This window comes from Octodon degus, unplaced genomic scaffold (assembly GCF_000260255.1).
Source record: "Octodon degus isolate 3935 unplaced genomic scaffold, OctDeg1.0 scaffold00431, whole genome shotgun sequence".
Lineage (NCBI taxonomy): Eukaryota > Metazoa > Chordata > Mammalia > Rodentia > Octodontidae > Octodon > Octodon degus.
This window is the reverse complement of record NW_004525007.1, coordinates 472970-493864: the sequence shown is the minus strand read 5'-3', so window position 1 is coordinate 493864 and position 20895 is coordinate 472970. Positions and strand designations below refer to the sequence as shown.

Below are 20895 nucleotides of genomic sequence, written 5' to 3'. Positions count from 1 at the left end.
ATTAAGCTTAGTAGTACAATTTAGATATACATTCATCATAAGGAATTTGTACTCGCAAATAATATATTTTGGTACATTTTTTTCCCACATTCTGCTTCTCTCCCTTCAATCCCTCTTTGTCTTCTTATTTACAAAGTTTTGTTCCCATTTTGTCTTTCTTTTCCCATGTTTTTCTTTTCGGAGTACTAGTCTCTTAACATTGTAATTGCCTGTATTCACCTTCTGTATGTCATGGATTATGGAATGCTAAATGTATTAGTTATAGTCCCTACTCTTAAAACCAGCATTTCAGCTTTCATATTTTTATTAATATGCCCTGTATTACATTTTCCAGGAAAAACACACACACACACACACACACACACACACACACACACACACCTGAGATTAACAACCCTATTTAATACATATGCTACATTTAATGCTAAATTAGTTCTGAGCAGTGTTTCACTAATATGTGCATACCTTTTAGATGAAATGCTATGTACAGCAGTGCAGATCTCCTTATACTTAAGAAGGGAAATTTGGGTTTTATACACCCTGCTGCATTCATTGCTTTAATTAGAGAAGTTGCAATACCCTGCATGTAGGAAAAAATTTAAAACCATGTATACATTGGAGTTGGTTTTTCAGTGCATTAGATAATAGCTAATTCCTTGCCTCAAATAGCCTCCTTGGGGTTGGTGATAAGGCTTATAAAGATTAAACAACAGGAAAGAAACACAACAAATATTTGATTAGGAAAAGTGAAGTGCAAAATGGCTTGGGGATAGCTGATTGATGGATTATCACTTGGGCTTCATTACGCAGTTCTATTTGTATATAAGTGGCATTTTATATCACAAAAAATTAAAAAGGAAAGAAGTGGGACTTAGACATCAAGTTATCGACTTATATCCCCTTCTGTTCTTAGAACTGGCTGGTCTGCTTTCTGCCATGAAGATCCTTGACCACTGGACACAGAACTCCAGAGACCACAGTGTCACTGAAGCAGTTCCTAGGGCTCCAAAGATGATAAGAGCCCCTTCCGATAAAAGTTGCCCTCTATAAGAGTGCTCCCAGGCTATGAAGATATCTACGTGGTCTAAGTGCTTGTTTAGACAAATACAAAGACCTGTGTTTGATTCTCAGTACTGTATGCTGTGCCAGCCCCAACCTGTGTGCACAGAGCTGGGCACCAAAACTGGGTGTGGTAGCACCCAGTCCCTGAGCTATCTGGCCAGTCCCTGCAACTCTTTTTGAGCAGTGTTTTAACCTCTTAGAGACTGAATCTGCACATTTCAAATTATAGAAATATTTTATAATCACTCCAAATAAAAAATAGGATCCAAACTACCCATCCAAGTCAAATATAAATAATTTTAAAATCACCTGCTCTTTTCTATTTAGTGAAGATACTTAGGAATTATCTATAAAAGTAGGTGCCTTTCATACATTTTAGCAACCACTCATGAACATAGTAGTTTAAGAGATTTGCAGCTTAAAATTGGAAAACTAGCTGAGTGTGGAGGTGGCACACGCCTGTAATCTCAGCATTTGGGAGACTGAGGCAGGAGTTTCACCATGAGTTTCAGGACACTCTGGGCTACATAGTGAGTTCAAGGCCAGCCTGACCTATATAGCAAGACCCTGTCTCACAAAACAGTAACAACCAACTAACAACAGCAGCAACAAAAACAGAAAAAAAAAACCCTCAGAAATCATTGAAATTCATTGCTGCAAAAATGAAAATAACTATTAAAAAGAAGGCACCCTTTATTCCCCTAACCTGTTCCAGATATCCGGGTAAAGGAAGACTAGTAAGGATCATCGGTTCCTTTAATGGGGGAAGTTTCTGTGGAAGCTTCTGATCCCAGTATTTCAGTGGTGACCTAAGAACACAAAATCAATTAACAGATGATAATGAATATACTCATTCTCCATATATAGGGACATAAATTGTACAAGGCATTTGAAAGGTAAGGCTCAGGACGTGTTTTTCTCCACTGGAGCAAATCACACAATTGGGATGCCTGAGGCTCCTGGAAGTTCCCTGGCGCCCCTTCACCTGAGTTTGCAGCCTTGCATACCTATTTTGTTTCCTTGTTTTTTACTAGATAAAATGAATTTCTATCTAGTTGCATCTTAAAATTGGAAAACTCTAGCTGGGTATGGTGGTGGCAGATACCTTTAATTTCAGCATTTGGGAGACTGAGGCAGGAGTTTCATCATGAGTTCCAGGTCACCCTGGACTTGGTAATCAGTTCAAGGCCAACCTGACCTATATAGCAAGACCCTGTCTCAAAAAATAAAAACAACTAACAACAGCCACAACAAAGACAGAAAAAATAAACTCAGAAAACTCCGACTTAAAAGTTTATTTTCTTCAAAATTCTAATTATCCAAGTACCTCTTCATCCCTGAGGTAGATGTCACACTAGGACCAGGTGTAAGAGTCAGAATAGAGTTTCCTCTCTCAACAGGTCAGCATGCACAGGACATGAGGTCCTTCTTCCCCACAAAGCTGCCTCTTCTCCCCACCATACTGTGGCTCATCCTGCATATTCTCTTCTCTCTCTCTCTCCCTCTCCCCCCTCCTCCCCACTCATTGCACCTTTGTCCTCTCCTTCTTTCTGGAATCCTTCCTATGTGTCTGCATTTAAACATGTTTGTAACCACCCTATACACAAAAAGAAAAAAGATTAAATGAAGAAAATAATAAAAAGATAATCCACTTTTTCTTCTTCAGCCCTATATCCTTCCCTTTTCTATACTTAAACATCTGGAAAGAGCAAGCCTCTCCACAGATGCCATGATGCCCAATGCCCTCTCTGCAGGTGTGATTCAATCTGCACAGCACCTTATTTGAAATTCTGAAGCAGTTCTAAGTGTTTAACCATTTACCAGTCCAATTATTTAAATACAGAATGGCCAAAAATCATATATTTTCACTAATTTTTGTAAGATAATATAATGGGAAATAAAAAGTAACAATTTATCAATTATTATTTGATAAAATTATTCAATAATTTTTTTGTGCATGGTATATCTTAAAACATTCAGAACACAATTCAGCATTATAATCTGGACAGTAGTATCTAATCTCTTTCTAAATTTTTTTTTGTTTATTGTCTTTTTTTCTTTTTTAGTATACAAAAAAATTAGGTTTATTTAATTCATCATGTTGGAGGTTCAAGAGCATGGTGCAGGCATGAGGTTGTCTCTGGCAAGCATATTATGGCTGATGATGACATGGTGGAACAGAAATCATAGAGCAAGACAAGAAGCAAAAGACCAGGAGAAGCCAGGATTACTTTGAACAATACACTTCACACTGTCATTTTGGCCTTTTCTTTTTTTCTGAGAGTGGCATAATTTCAATAAAATGTCTACCCACTGAATGTCATGGTGAAGACATTGGTGATGAATGTCCTGGCTGTTGTCTCACTATCTCATATTTTTCAATTATTTGGTCTTTATAGAGCTGATCTAAATTATGACTTTTTAAAATCACTTTGTTTTGAACAAATAACAACTTATGTATTGTTTGGTCCAGAAGGTGCGTATATACTTTATAATAATATATTTTCTTGCTTTTGATTATAGGCTACCTTGTAAGATGTCAATCAACTCTGTCAACACCACCTATATAATAATTATAATCACCAACCACTACTGAAATTTTTAGTTGCATTTCTTTTTTCAAGATCTATCATTCCTGTATTATAAACAGCTGACAAGAAAATGCCTTTTTTGTCTTTCCATTTCATAACACGGATTTCCCACTCTGATCTGCTAGCATTTCTCTCTTTCAGTGTTTCGTTTTGCAGGTCTTTTGGCATTTCCTTTCTGGGCAGTGTCAGTGTCCCAAACGTGTCTGTTTTGTATTGTGAAAGAGTATCATTGAGTTTTAGAAAAGTGTAAAAATTATTTGCTTACAATAAGAGTTTTTAGGGCTGGTGAGATGGCTCAGTTGTCTAAAGCACCTACTTAGAACAAGCTTCACAAAGCACAGAGACCACGGTTCAATCCTCCAGCACCACATGCCAGCCACCCTGCCCCCTGGTGGGCTGAGCTGGCCACACACACACACATACACACAAATAAATAATTTTTTTTAAAAAGTATTAAAAAAAAAGTTTTTATAGATAGTAGAACAAAATTATTTTTCACAAATAAAATAATTAGAAAATAAATTGGTAAAACAAAATAATTACAACTAGATTTCACTAGAAACAAATATGAAAGACATACAATGTTCTAAATAAAAAGTATGTAAAAATAGTTGATATATATCAAATTAATAGACATACAAGTGTATGTTTGTGCAAACAAGAATCAACTGCTTCAATTGACACCTGCCCAAACTACACTTGGAATAGTTAGCATATAAAGAAATGCACTGCCTAAGTGAAGCTCAAAGTAAATTGTTAAGTGGTTAAAAATCATAGAAGATTATAAAGAAATTTTGTTTCCAGATTCTTGTGAAGCCAGGATGGTATGCAGTGGATGAGGAGCTGCTGTCCTCTCCAGCCAGGGGTGGTGGTACAGTTGTGGGGTTTCCTGGTCTTGGATTCCCATCCAACGTGCCTCCTTCACCTGCCCCTTCTCATGGCTGTTGCAGCATTTGCATGTAGTCACTCAGCTACAGACCAGGTCTTCATCTCCTTTACTCTCCCGCACCTCTTCTAGCTCACCTCAGTCTCCTAAGCTTACTGCCCAAGATCACCAATGTCCTGCACAGCCTCAGTATCATATGCTTTCTGGCCTTGGGGTGGCCCAGCCTGGAGCAGCACTCAGCCTGTTGACCACACATTCCCACAGTTGCTCCTCCTGCAGCCTTCCTACCTCCTGCCAGCCTCCCCTTCCACCTCTTTAGGTTCTCCTTTCTCTGCCTCTCTTGGAAACCTCCAACCTTGGTGTACAATACTCAGGGCATGGCCCCAACCCTGCTACATTCAAGGTGAAGCTTGAACATGCCATAGTATTCTGGCCAGGATCATTCTTTCAGCCTGAAACTGCATTCCTTCTTCCAACCCACAGTGATCTCACTCCAAAGCTGAATAACTGTAACACCTTCCCAGAGCTTCAAGTCAGTCAGAGCCCTCAGAGTCAAGCCAGGCTCTGGCTGGCGGTTTTATTTGACCTTAAACTCTAGCTCTGCTCATCACCTCCAGTTTACCTCTCTCTCTTTTCCCTCATAGCATCATATTCAGTCATGCTGAAGTTTTCCAATTCTGAGATCCCCAAGGCAAAGGCAAGGATGGTTGGAAACCCCTCTGTTTGCAATCTTTTTTTTTTTTTGGTACTGGAGATCAAACTCATAACATTGCATTTGCCAGGCAGATGCTTAAGCCACTGAGCTGTCTCCCTGGCCCTCCTCTGCTTGGAATCTGTCCCTCTTTTCCTTTATCCAACGATGGTGAATCCTTTTCCCATTTCAGGAGTAATGCTCTGCCATTCCAATCATGTGAGTTACTCTCCTCCTACAGGAGGTCCCTTGTGGTAATCCTCCTAAGTAGTTTAAGGTCTCTCTTTATCTCCCTAGCTGATACAAAAACTATACACTTTCAATGATAACAAATAACCCACTATCGCACATGAACCAGGGGTTTTCCACAAGTGATCTAGCCTGTTCCCTTTCCTTATTCAGACATTTCCTGAGAACTCCAAGTACTTCCCCACTCTTAGAGCCTCATCACATTTTGTTTCCTACGCTGGCCTCAAACCAGCAGTGATCCTTTTGCCTTATCCATCCTTACAAGTGTGTTCCCCTGTGCCTGCTTGTTATCAGGTATTCAAACAGGCCTGGAGACTCAGATTTGGGGACAGGAAAGACTAGTCCTCTATCTCAGATATCCAATAAATATCTGTAATATAATGAATAATCTCACCTCAAAAATTTCTGGAGTTTTTCTTTATTCTCACAAAGATATATACGATCATGATACTCAACAGCATAGTTACTGTTACCAGGTACTAAGGCGTCATATCTGAAAGATAAAAACAATACCCTATGATGTAATTACTATGCAGTACTATGTAAATAAGATGTCAAAAATGTTTTGTTTTTCTACCTATGCTGTTTAAGGAAAAACAAAGCATTTCCTCAGGTAAAAAAGTAAGCTTTTTAAATTACACATCCATACAGTACATAATGTTTACATTTTTTATAGGAACTGTGAGAACTGAAAAATTTTGAAGCTTAAACAAATAACTCAGCAGGGGGCCAGGGTCCTCACATACTGAGTTTGTGGAAGAGAACATGGAGATTCTTTGGGCACATAGTTGGCATACAAATGAGGAAAAAAGGCTTGCTCTCCCCATTCTGCTGTTGTTCTTTTGCGGTCTTTGGTTGCTTTGAAGTATTGCCTCTGTGCCATGCCACACGTCCTCAGAGGCAGCTGATTATGGACCAAAACCTCCACAAACTGTGAGCTAAATAAGCCCTTCTTTCATTAATTTTGGGCATCAAGCATTTTGTCTCAGCAACAGGAAAAAAGTAACTAGTACAATCCTCTTCCCTTTCCTAACTCCCCCCTCCCCACTCAAATCTTTTTTCTTCTTCTTTGTACATGCTTGCAGCACATAACATTTACATTTCTTGTATGGAGTTTATATATGCACATAACATATCTTAATTTTTCTTTTCATCCTCCATCCTTCCTTGCTTTCCCCATATCTCTTGATCCCCTTCCCCTTTGAGAAGATCTAACCTCCTTCTTCTCATTATCTGTCTTTTATTTTGGTTTTTATTTTTACGTTAGTTTTCTCATATAAGAAGAAACTATCACTGTGTGAAAGTTAAGCTTGTGGGATTGATTTATTTTTCTTAACAGTATGGTCTGTAGGTGCATCTACTTTCCTACAAATGACACACTTACCTTTCTTTGTGGCACAGTGTATAAACACCACATTTCTGTATCTATTTATCTGACACAAGCGTTAAGGTTGTTACACAACCCCAGGAAGGCATAGTTTCTGCACTTCTCAAGGACAAAAGAACTTGCCTGTGTTCTCCCTCCTCATAGGTCACTGGGCAGTAGCCCTGGAGCTCAGCACACTTTGGAAATCGACTCTTCAGTTCTAATAGGGTTAGCTTTTTGGGGATCATGTCAGCAGATGGTAGTAGGTGAGGTGCTAAGGGAGGCACATACAATTCCGGATTCTTCAAAAATTTCTATTAAAAAAGATTTTAGGAGAAAGATAATTTGAAACAACACTCATATGTAGGTCAAAAAAATCACAGAGGCTGTCCAATCCTTTCCCCATTTCGGGAGTAGTGTTCTGCCTTTCCAGTCATGTGAGTTACCTTCCTACAGGAGGTCCCTTGTGGTAATCCTCCTAAGTAGTCTAAGGTTTCTCTTTATCTCACTAGCTGATACAAAAACATTTGTTGAGCTCCTACTCCATGACCAGGCACCTTATTAGTTCCCATGATTGTCTTTCAAATATCACCTTTTATTTTATTAGACATGAATATGATACAGAACAAAACTCTTTCTTTCCATTATACAGAAATGTGGTTAGTCTTCCATATCCATTGGCATTGTTATGACTTGTGTTTAGATATCCTCCTAAAGCCTCATGCAGTCATAGGTGGGGCTTTTTAGAGGTGGATAAATCTAGAGTATGTGATTGATTTATGGCGCAATGGTAGGGCTAAGGGTGGTAATTATTAAATCAGTCTACTGATTTTCATGGCACTGCCCTAATCCTTGTACCCTGGATACAACATAAGGTACAGAAAGAGACTTGTCTTGTGCCTTGCTTGCTCCACTACCTTCTGCCTGCCATGAACTGTCTCTCCTCTGCAATGCCTGTTTGCCAGGCCACCCTGTCTTGAAGCCAGCCAATTATGGACTGAAACCTCTACAGACTGTGAGACAAATAAATGTTTCCTCTAACTTTGGGTGTTGAGCATTTTTTAATTTTAATTTTTTTATTTTATGGAAAAAAGATAAAACAAAATTTCATAACAAAATAATAGAGGAATAACCATAGTTAATGAATTACATATTATTACCTTTAAAGTAGTTGCTCAGGGTACAAGATATGGGCATAAAATTTCTCCAACTGATATTAGCACAAATCTTCCATTTTAATGAACAAAGAGACACTAATAGTGTAACTGACTTGCGTTTTCCATTTTCACTTCCACCTTTTCTTTCTCTTTTCACCCATCCTAGTTTCTTTTTCCTTTGGAACAATTTCTTGCCATGTCACAATAACTATTGTATATTTTAAAACTTACTTATTCTTTCAGTTTCTCACACCAGGGAGACAATACAATGTTCACACATGTGAATCGGACTTATTTCACTTATGAATATGGTCTCAGGTTGCACTTGGGAGTTGGGTATTTTGTCTCAATGATAAAAGTAACCAAGACAGACATAGATGAGCTGGCCCTCTAAATAAGTAGGCACTGTATCCCAAGAGTCAAACACACACAGAAAATACTCAGAAAAACAAAATTGATTTCGTACTGATCATGCACAATTTTTTCGTTATTTTCCAAACATGACATTTACATTACATTAGGTACTATAAGTAACCTACAGATGATTTTAAGTATAAGAAAGGGTATGTATAAGTCATATGAAAACTCTGCTGGTGTGTGTGTGTGTGTGTGTGTGTGTGTGTGTGTGTGTGTGTATGTGGCCAGCTCAGCCCACCAGGGGGCGGGGTGGCTGGCATGTGGTGCTGGGGATTGAACCGAGGTCCCTGTGCTTTGCTAAGCTTGTTCTAAGTAGGTGCTTTAGACCACTGAGCCATCTCAGCAGCCCCAACTCTGCTGTTTTATATGAGGGACCTCACCATCCATGGGTTTGGTGTTCTTGGCAAGGGTAGCAAAGGTGTCCTGGAGCCAATCTCTTTGGATACTGAGGGACAACTGTTTAAAGTCACTGGGGAATTCCAGTGATAAAACAAATGTTGAAGCTCAGGAGACCAGCACCAGCTCTTGCTTCATTTCTACTGACTTTGACTTCCATTTTGCAATCCTCACAGAGCTGAATGTTCATCCTCCCCTCCATCAAGAGGCTACGAGTGACTGCTGAACAAATTGTCCAGCCAAGGCCAAGAGTCCATCATGATCTAAGGACTTCTGCTTTGTTTAAGAATATAACCTCAGATGTGTCTCACCATCCACTTTGAACTTTTCACTAGGCTTGCTGTCACAGGTCCAAGAATGGTGCTCTGTCCCAGATTTCTGAGTTTCCCAGATGTACTCACCCCACATTGCTATTTGACAAATTGAAAGATAAAGGATACTCCTTCATGAGTGAAGATTTGGATTAAGCGCAGGGGCTGGGGGCTCAATCCCCATGCCTGCTGGGCCAGTCCCAGCACCAGGGTGCACTGAGATGGTGATTGAGACTGGGTGTGGTGGTGCACACCTGTAATCCCAGCTCTTGGGAGGCTGTAAACAGGCAGATCACTATGAGTCTGATCTAGTAATGAGACCCTGAACGCCCTGTAGACCCTTCCCTAAAATACAAAAAAAAAAAAAAAAGATTTGGATTAGGACCAAACTTACATTTAGTTTTTCTTGTGAATTCATTTTATAATAGTGCCCCCTAAATTCTGCTGCAAATTCCAAGGAGTCCATTTCAGAACAATCAAGTAATTCATATGATTCTGCCAAGCTCACGGGGCAGAACTGTCCAAATTCTCCCAGGCGAGAAATCAGCTCTTGAGGTGTGATACATAACTTGTCAATGCAGGCAGCTTTTCCTATTTTTAACATATTAACTGTTATTATATAATTCTCATAGGAAACACAAAAAAGCTTAATAATTTCAATCACACAGTACTATGGATTTTACACACACCAACAAAAAGTCTTTTTTATACCCATTTGTGTATATATACATCTTTCTGCATACAGTGTGCTTACACCACTATACTATAAACATCATTTGACGGTTAAATTTTACTGATTAGTTATGGTCTCTGATAACTTTCCATATTTGTTTATATGATCTACTTAATTCTTTAAAATTGATGCATAATAACCCATTGTATAAATATACATATATAGTTTACTTGATTTAGTTCTTAGCTATTATAAACTATAAATTATAAATAATATGTACATACATAATTTATATATAAGTGTGTTGTGTTTGTAAGTGGGCATGTAAGTATATGTTTGGACATGTATACACAAGCATATATATTTGCAAATATTTTTAAATTTCCTATGGGATAGATTTCAGTAAGTATGAATATATTATTCATATGATTTTACTGACATAAACTTCTCCCCATGCCCCAATGTGATCCAAGGGAAGGGAGAAAACATTTATGCAAAACTGACTATATTTATTCCAAAGAATCTAGTTCAGAAAGGAAGAGCTCAAGTTCCTTTCATGGATATAGTCCACTGGCATGTGGACTCCAAAGCAATATGAGATGTGATAGAAAATGAAATTACTTTTCACACATCTCTATATAACAATTAGATTTTTTTTTTTCGCAACTGGGGATTGAACTCAGACCATTGCACTTGCCAGGGAAGCACTTATTCCACTGAACCATCTCCCTGGCCCCAACAATTAGATTCTGATGCCAGTATATTTTTATCGTCTTTTTATCAAGGAGAGTACTACCTTTTTATTTGGATTATGTATAGAAATGTCTTTGGGTTTACAACTGTGAAACATAAATCATGGTTTGGTATCTTTGTCTGGTGAGATAGAAGTGATCGTATGTGAAACACCCTAATGTATGCTAAGCTCTTTTATTTGCCATATCTGGGGCCCTTTCACCTCCTGAAAACAATGAATCATCAGTGCAGTGTCAGCACTATTCCTAACAGGCTCTTAGGATATAAACTGATGTGCATAGTATACTTCTCTAAAGGGCAAAATCTATGACAACAAAGTAGTGAAGATAAATTGGACACTTTGCCTTTAAGTCCAACAAAGACAGCAACCATGAATCCTGACTATATCATTAGGTTCTGAAGATGTCTGGTGTCTGAAGTGTCAAGAGTGCCAGGTGGATAAAATCCCTTGAATGTCTTTGTACATTTTTCACAGTATTAAGAGAAAGCTTTCTAGGGTAGTATTATTGCCTCAAGACAAAGTGACTTTGAAATTCACCAAGTCTCATAACATTAAATATTTCTCACCTAACATTCTTACTCTATTAATTTGAACATAATTCTGATTGTATATGCCTTCATTATATCAAGTGTGTCTTTGAGTGGATTGATCTGATATGGCTCCAGTGTTCTCTGGATTCATGCGTTTTAGTGTTCACATACTTGGAAATCATCTCTCTGTGTATGTGGGCTGAATCTACTACTTTACTTCTAATTAACAGAATACAACAAAAGTGAAAGGATGTTACAAGATTTCCTTGCTGGTTTGAACTGAGTTGTGCCTCCTCGAAAGAGATGTATCCCCAATACTTATGAATGTGACCCTATTGGAAATGGATAGATGCATAGAGGTAGGCAAAGAGAAAAGAACTGAAGATGGAGATGCAGAGACAGACAGGTACACAGAATCCTGTATGATGACTGGAGTGTTGTATCCATAAGCCAAAGAACTGCTGGAAACTAAGAGAAAGACAGAAAATAGGATAGGATAGGATGGGATGGGATGGGATGGGACGGGACGGGACGGGACAGAATAGAATAGAATAGAATAGAATAGAATAGAATAGAAAATAGAATAATCTTTCCTAGAGTCTTCATGGCCTTAACAACACCTTGACTTTGAATTTCAGCTTCCCAAACTATGAGACAATACACTTTTTCTGTATTTTAGGGAAGGATCTACAGTGTGTTCAGGGTCTTACTACTCATAGTGATCCACTTGTTTACAGCCTCCCAAGAGTTGAGATTATAGGTGCACACCACCACACCCAGTCTCAATGGCTATCTCAGTGTGCCCCAGGGCAGGGCCAGCATGACAGGCCCAGGGATTGAACCCCTGGCCCCTGCACCTGCATGCAGGTGTTTTAATCTGCTGAGCTATTTGGCTTGCCTGGCAATACATTTCTGTAATTTAAGCCACTCCATTTCTGGTACTTGTATCTTAATTGCCCTAGGACACTAAGCAATTATAAGATGCCATGACTTCTGTCTTGTTGGCCTTTTCGGCATTTTTAGTTAATACAAGGTGCCATAGTGAAGAGGTCAATATGGCTGTATTCAGTGAGGAAAAGAAATACTTAAGCCAATAACTTTCAAGGAACTGAACCCTGTCAGAAATGTGGATGTGTAGTAGAGCCTGTAGGAGACACAATAATCCTGGCCAACAGATTGATTGTAGTCTTATGGGGCTACAGACTCAGCTTTCTGTTACTATGATGAAAAGCTTCAAAGAAATCAACTTGAAGAAGCCATTTTGTTTCATGGCTTCATAGGTCTCAGTCCACTGTCATTTAGCTTGGATTGCTTTGTCCTGTGATAAGGTGGTACAGCATGACAGAAGCAAAACTACTCATTTCATGGTATCCAGAAAGTGAAAAAGCAAGTAAAGGACAGAGGTACCAAAGTCCTCTTCCAGTGTATACCCCAGTGATTACTTCCTACAACTAGGCCCCAACTCATAAGTAAAATTTTTACCTCCTCCAAACAATACCCTCAACTAGGGACCAAGCTGTTAACATGTGAGCTTTTAAGGACATTTAAGGTCCCAACTACATTAGAGGCCCTGATTATAGCCTTGTGTAGGATTAAAATCTGTAATTCTGTAGATTTCTGGCCTGTAGAAACTGTGTGGGTATCTATGTGTTACTCTAGCAACTATGTTTTAGAATAATTTTTATACAGAAATAGAAATGTATAATTATTGTATCTCTTATTTATGACACCAATGAAAAGCTATGATACCCCAATATTCCTTCTTATAAAGAATATTTTGCAATAATACAATCATGATATAATATTATTAAACTATTATATAATACTATCATATGTATAGCAAAATAGCATATAGTAATGTCAAACTGTACAATGTATCATAAATATGCAGTGTACCCCCAAAGACTCATGTACTGAGGGATCAATACTCAGTACTGCAGTGTTCAGAGAAGAGGCTTAAAGAGGCCCCTGAATCACAAGGCTGCTCATCTCATCATTAGGTCAATCAACTGATGAGTTCAGAGCTGTGGGCCAGAAGGTGGTTCCAGGTTGGAGGGAGTAGATCACTGTGAGGGTGGCTTTGGAGGGTACATCTTTTATTTTTCCAATAAAGATATTTTATTGTCTCATTAAAATATCACAGATTATTTTTACAATCCAGAAGCTTGTTTCTCTGGCTGAATTAACTCTTGGATCTTATTCATCTGGCTGCTGAACTGGTCCCTTTTCAGAAACATAGATACCATCCAAAATTTTTCTGATATCCTTGTTTTTGACTGTTGTGGCTTGTTGAATTTGAAACAAGATTATTGTCATTTCCTTCAAGGATTAGCTCATCTTTCTGGGCTTGAGATACTGAGCAAGTAACACCTGCCTTCATATGAACTCGGCGAATATATTTTTCAGCCAAGAAATTCTGGCTTTCGACAAGAGACCCATTCTCCTGAATAACGTTGATGGGGAAGTGAGCATACACAGACCTCATCTTGTAAAAGAAGCCTAGCATGATCCTCTTGATCACGTTCTGTACATTGCTAGAGATCGTGCGGACAGTTGCCAACTCCTTTATGTTTCCCCACCATTTGTCAACCTGGAGCCTCTTCTTTTTCTTCCCAAGGAGACTGAGTTCCACGTTGATGTGGTTGAAGTGCCTCTGCAGGGTTCCGCTGGGGACCTTCACAATAACTCTGCATCCTTCCAGAGTAATGTCTACATTTTCTGGAATGTTGACAGTCTGATTGTTAAGAATGGTCTTCATTCTTGTGGGAGATGCAGCAAAGAGAATGTTTTTTAAGGGTGCATCTTTTTGTTGTTTTGTGTTTTTTGCCTTTTTGGTTTTCAGTTGTTTATTTTTTGTTTTTGGTTCTGAACCCAATGCTTCCAGCTTGCTAGGGAAGCATTTTATAGCTAAACTAAATCCTCAGCCCCTGAAGGATACATATTATCCCCAGTTCCTTTCCTTCTCTCTGGCCTATCCTTGCTCTGTCTGTTGCCTGGGTGCCACGAGGCAAGCAGTTTTCTCTGGTCATTCCCTTCTTCCATAACATGTCTGTCTTCTACAATATCCCTGGGAGCCAGCCAGGTTTATATATGGCCAACAAATATATGAGAAAATGCCAGCCAGTCATAGACTGACAGATGTGAAGCCATATACCAAAGTGAACTATTTCTCTTTTAGGCTAGGTCTGTCAAGTATTTTGTGCCAGTGAAGAAAAACTAACTAATGCAATATATGTTATAGTATTTTACTCCATGATACTATCATTTTGAAATATTATGTATTCCCAGCTACTCTCTAGCTCAGATGCTCTGAACATCATAAATCCTGAGAGGTTTAGTAACAGTAATTTAGAAGGCCATGAGTTAGTCTCAAAAGACATACTTACATTGGAAATCATTCACTATTTATCTGACATTCAAACTTAACTGAGTGTCTTGGGGTTCAATTACTGGGAATTAAACCCAAACACTATCTACCAATGATTTATTATTTTTTATTTTGAGATGGTCTCACTAAGTTGCCCAGGATGCCTTCAAAATTGCAGTCCTCCTGCATCAGCCTTCTGAGTAGCTGGGATTACAGGCATGTAGTGCCACATCTGTCCTATCCTGTATTTGTATTTTCTAAATCTGGCCAATTCCACTCCAGAGAGCACTTGCTTAGAAAGTATCTGCTTATGAATTTTTAACTCCAGTCTGATTCCAGGGAATCCACTGCAAGACCTAAGACAGAGAAGGTGAAATAAAGTAAGAGAAGAGTGAAAGAGGCACAATTTTCGTTTCCAAAGTCGGTCAGGAGGAGTTTACTTCTACGGTGCTACCTAGAGCTTATTGGGAAGATGCCATAGACCCCAGCTCTCCCTTGCTTGGTGCATTTCCATCCATGCACTATAAGTACTCAAGTAAAAACAGATTCCTGGCCTGTAGAAAAACAGGACACACAGATGTTGGTTATGTCCAAATGATGAACCAAGTCAAGACACAATGATGCAGTTATCATTACACTCCTCACTCAGTTTTTATTTCTAAAAGATTCTCTTAGTCATGTTGCTCCCATATATATCTTATTTCTTCTCCATAATTTCTGAAGTGAAACAAAATAATTATACAGATATCTATAAGATCCCTACACAGATAATAACTTTTGGGTCATTATTCTTTTTAAAAATATCTTATGTAGATCATGCTCCTTATATTTTGTGTATTTTTAGAGAAAGCTCAAGAAACTAATAGAATTACATAAAAAGTTTTATACAGATTAAAATATATTCAAAGATCAAGTGCATTATTTTTAATTGAACATTTATACCATAACACCAGGAACATAAATAGTAAAAATAATTTTAATTGTAGATTCCTAAATATTTCAAAGTATCACTCCAGAATACTGCCCCCATGAAACTACCCCAAGAATTCTGAGAAATAGCTCTTACATGGAATTTCAAATAATATAAAAATGAGAGATTATGAATTATTTTTATGCCTTAGATTTACATAGGCATTCAATAAGTGAAATCTTGAATGCCATGGTACTGTCATAAAAGGTGCCCCATCAACCAATGGAATACAGGGCCTAGAAATAAGTTTGTAATCTACAGCCAACTGATTTTCAACACAGAAACACTAACTAGAGAAAAGACAGTATCTTCAAGAAATGGTTCTACAAAAACTATATATCCCTACGCGGAAGAATGAAGCCCTATCTCTGTGTTAAGACCATTTTGTATCAGTACAACAAAATGCTGGAAGCTGGGTAACTTTATTTTTAAAAGAGACTTACAGGGCTCATGATTCTAAGGTGCAAGGTCTAGGGGCCACCATCTGTTAATGACCTTGCTGGAAGAGTCACAAGGTCATAGAGAACATCATGTGGTAAAATAGGGAGCGTATATGTACTGTGTGCTTCTTCTGACCTCTCTTATATTCAGTAAAGCTACTAATCCTGAAGGCTCTAGCCTAGTAGTTTTATCTAATCCTAGTCACTTCCCAAAGGCCTCAACTCTGAATCCCATAATTGGATTAAGTTTTTGCCTTGTCTCACTCTCACATCATATCTCAATCCATACAAAATCATCACCTACAAATCAAAGTGTATCAAAGACCTAAACGTTAGACAAAAAACTATGAAACTGTTAGGAGATATATGGCAGGAACTTCTAGAAGTTAGTATAGGCAACAGTTTTTTTGAATCAGACCATAAAAGCACATGCAATTGAAAGAGAAATTGACAAATAGGATTACATAAAACTACAGATAAAAAAAGCTACAGATGCTTACATAGCAAAGGAAGCAATAAACAGAATGAATACACAATTTACAGACTAGCAGAAAATATTTGCATACTATTCATCTAACAAGAGATTAACATACAAAATACATAAGGAACTCAACATTAAAAACTGCCCAAATGACCCAATTATCTCAAAATAAGGTTTACATATGGCCAACAAGTATATGAGAAAATACTCAAAATCACTAGACATTGGGAAAATGCAATTCAAAACCATAGTCAGATCACATCTCAGAATGCCGATAACAGAGAAAACAAAAACTGATAGTGAGAATGTGGACAGAATTGTTCTCAAAAGAGAAGAGAGCAGAATAGTGATTACTATAAACTACAAAGCGAAGGACAAGGAAGGTAGAGGAAGGTTGCATAATGGCTACCAAAATACAATGAGGAGGAATGAAATTTAGTGTTCTATTGCACAGTAGTGTGAATATATACACAGATACAAATTGGTCCTTCATTCATATCCCTTTTTTTGTTTAACTTTGTCAGAGATGAGTATTCCATTGCCATTTAAATATTGTAGGTGCATGAATTCAGCAAAATAATCCAATATAGTATAACTGTCCTACTAACCTGTTTTGAAACTGTCACATGGGTATCTGTTTCTCAATAAAATAAAAGTTTTAAAAAGTGTGAATGTAGTATACAACTTAAATAATTTATGAAGAACTATAAGAGAGTCATTCAAAGGTTAAAAACAAAGACATAGTGAGGTGAAAGTATTGTTTATCCTGATTTGATCATTGTGCATTGTATGCTTATAATATTTTTTTCCTTGTGTTTTTCTTTTTCTTTTCTTTTTGAGAAAGGGTCTCATTATGCAGTCCAGGATGGTCCTAAACTTGCTATGTAGCCTAGGATGGTCTAGAACTTGAGATCCATCATCTCTCCCTTATATACCCTGTTTTGAAATACCACAGTATAGTCCATAAATATGTATGATTATTATGTCAATTAAAAATAAATAAATATTAGGAATGTAAGCATTGTATACTGCAAATATATATTAATAAAAATTTAAAATGATAGTTTAAGTAGCAGCAGTCATTTTTTTAGAACAAATATACAATCCCACATATCTTAATCTTTTGGGCTGCTCTACCAAATATGTTAGACCTGGTAATTGATGAAGAACAGCAATTTACTATTCATATTTCTGGAGGCTTTGTATCTGATGAGAGCCTGTTCCTGAGAGATGGAAATTTCTTGCTGCTACTGGCACAGAGGAAAGGGCAAATAGATTCCCCCCAGTCTCATCCATGAAGGCACTGATCTCACTCACCAGGACAGAGCATTCCTGAGCTAATTACTCGCTAAAGACTTGACCTCTTCCTGCTATTGCACTGTGGACTAGATTTCAACATGTGAATGGGGAAGCCAATTACTCAGATCAGAGCACCATAGTGACTGGATAGTATTCTATATCTAAAATATAGAATATTTTAAGATTAAGATTGTGAAGACAGGGGCCGGGTAGATGGCTCTGGAATAAGCACTTGCCTGGCAAGCACAAGGGCCTGAGTTCAATCCCCGGTTCCACCAAAAAAAAAAAAAAAAAAAAAAGATTGTGAAGATGGATATTTAAACCTAATAAGCTATAGTGATATGATTTGGGGATGTTAAAGCTTTGATTTCACATTTTATTTTAAATTATTTTCTTACCTTCTTTTAGTCTTTCCAAGTATTTCTGCATATGTTTATTCACCATTTGAATGGTCTTAATGACTTCATTCCATACCCACCATTTACTGTGAAATCCATCAATCACATACCAGTTTTGATGTTGTTCTTTATAACATTGCCTAATTGCACCAACATTCTTATGGTACATTGCATTCTTGATAGCTATAATCTGTTCACTATTGTGCAATGGATAAGGCAAACTAATAGAGAAACAAGATGAAAAGAAAAAGCTGTTTAAAACATACTTTCTTCCTTGCATAACTAAAGCTTGTTTCTTATTGTTTTCATCATGTATGTTACCTTGCTTCACGTTTTTTTTCCAGGAACAATCTTCTGAAAATCTCCTCAGAAGGTATATCCAATTCAAAGACAATCATGGGAATGATTGATCTTTTTTCTAAGAGATCCATTTGGTGTGTAGTTACAGGGTATCCATCAATAACAACACTAATAAAGAAAAAAGTGAAAATAAAAGTCTACATTTCTTCTCTTTCTTAATTCCCTTCTCTCATCTATTCTAGTTCATCCTTGTAGTAGTAGTCACAAGCTTTTCCTTATGTAACTCCAATTCTCTTCATTGTACTTCTCCTTGCTCTTTCTCACATCTTGCACCTCAGTCAGCCCAAGAGCCTTGGGGTAAGCAGTATGTGTACTTCAGAGTGCAAAGATGAGAGAGGCTGGGATTTATACACTTAGCATCACAGGACTTAGTTTTGGCAGAATTTGGGATAAAATACACATAATGTCTTCACTATATATTCCATTGGTATAATTAAAGCATGAACAGTAGATGGCACAAAGGCAGGTCTAGACTTGAAACCTGGTTTAAACTCTTTGAGCATCAATTTCTAGTAAAAATAATGAAAATGATATTTAACCCACAGAGTTGTTTGAAGATTTGGAGAACCATTACTGTATATAAGGTACTAACAATTGACTGTATAGTGAAGGCATTACATGTATTTTCTCCCAAATTCTTCCAAAGCTGTTTCAACTTGACAAAAATTAAAATATATATCCATACACATACAGCTCACAATTTCTAACTATGTTCACTTGCACTCCTCTCCCCTCCATGAGACTTCAGCTGGAGTGTGCAGACTTCACTAGAAAGCATGGGGAAGGCATTATATGTCTCAGGCCAAACTTTACAAGTGCTTCAGAAGGAGCTTTTGCCTTTTACAAGAGGTTTAAACCCTGTAAATAAGTATCTTAGACTGCTACAGAGACAGTTCTTGAAAGATGTATCACCTTTATCCCACTCACTCACCCTGCAGTATTACATATACTGTCCATCAGAGAAAGGTCCAAGGCTTGAATACTTAGCTCCTCTGGCACTGCCATCCCCTTATGGAGGTGCCAGTTTAGCATAAGCGCCAGCTCTGTTTCTGGGTGGTGGTTCAGTACAGTTCTCAAAGCTTCTCCTACTGATAAACGTTTTAGGCCATATTCACTTGCAAGCTTTTTAGCAACTACAATACACAAAACATTAAACTTTTTCAATTTCACACATTCGCCAGTATACCTTACTTTCAGGTTTTGGTCAGTGGCATCAACAGCAAGTTAATCTCCATAATCTTCAAAGTAATTTTACAAATGAAATTGCCAAATTTTTATTGATTGTCAAAGATCACTTATTGTTAGTACTTCAGGTTTGGGGCTGGTGGGAGTTAATGACCCAAGTGTGTGTGTGTGTGTGTGTGTGTGTGTGTGTGTGTGTGTTTTTCATAACCAAACCAATGTTTATGTGTCTTCATGATGTGTGAGGTGGCAAAATTGCTCAGAGTACTACAATAATACCATGTGTACTCTCAAAAATGTATGTCATATATTTGGTACTATGTGATAAGTAACAGTGAAATAACCTGCTTCACTGTATACCATGCCCACCTGTCTGTTTATGGATTCCACATGGCAATCAGGATGTATATCCTATATAATTAATCATTTAGAAAATAATTTTTTTTAATTATACTGGCATTCCTAAAATTGTAACAGTGATTATAACTATAGTGATTTATAGAGATAATTTTTCTTCTGTGACTTTATTTTATGTTTTCAACAAAGAAATGAGAAACTATATTGTGTCTACATTTACTTCTTTGCTATTAATATTTCCCCACAACTCTAGAACATTGATATACACAGTCATTAAGGTATATTATTTTTTTCTGAAATACAGCCTGTATCTATTTTATAATGTTTAAACTACTGTTCATGCTGTGCTCATGTCATCTTGAAATACTACAACCATTTTTGGACCAGTTTTCTTAACAGCAAAAAAAAACCCTACAAGTTAAACAAAATGCCAACATCACAAGGGTAAAGTTTATCAAATGTCTTTTCTTTTTTTTGCCATAATTGTATTGATAAACAAATAGCAATAAGACAGTTTCAAATCAAATTGGTAGGACAGTTTCAATAATTAACACATTGCGTACCTTCTGCCTAGTGGTTAATTGCTGTACAAGATGTGGACTTGATATCCTAACACCATTAGAACAAATCACTCTATTCATTAAGAGAATGTAACTATATATCTATCCTAACCACTTTGAATACACAGATACAAAACGGATATTCATCTGTATCCCCTTTTTTGGTTAAGTTCCATTATTTGAATATTATAGGTGTGTAAACTCAGCAAAATAGTCTAAAAGAGTCCAGTACCCCATAACACTATTGGGTCTTCCGCTTGACTGGAAATGTCAGAAATTGTTGACCTGAGTCCCCTACAGCTCCATCTAACAGCATGGCTTTACTTCTTATATTTCATTTTTATACTTTTCTGCTGGATGGTTAAGACCAAGGTAAAGCAGGACCTATGCAACAAGAG

The 20895-nt window shown here is 37.5% G+C and overlaps 1 protein-coding gene across 1 annotated transcript in view; it reads right to left on the bottom strand.

Moving 5' to 3' along the window:
• Ak9 (adenylate kinase 9) overlaps positions 1–20895 on the bottom strand; it is a 244663-nt gene that overhangs the window by 648 nt on the left and 223120 nt on the right. The window contains exons 32-39 of the mRNA XM_023708665.1: positions 19330–19531; positions 18360–18506; positions 18039–18259; positions 9521–9717; positions 6990–7159; positions 5874–5972; positions 1769–1871; positions 466–580 (exon numbers count right to left, since the gene is read on the bottom strand). Of these exons, the coding sequence (XP_023564433.1) occupies positions 466–580; positions 1769–1871; positions 5874–5972; positions 6990–7159; positions 9521–9717; positions 18039–18259; positions 18360–18506; positions 19330–19531 (1254 nt within the window). The remainder of the gene's footprint in view (positions 1–465; positions 581–1768; positions 1872–5873; positions 5973–6989; positions 7160–9520; positions 9718–18038; positions 18260–18359; positions 18507–19329; positions 19532–20895) is intronic.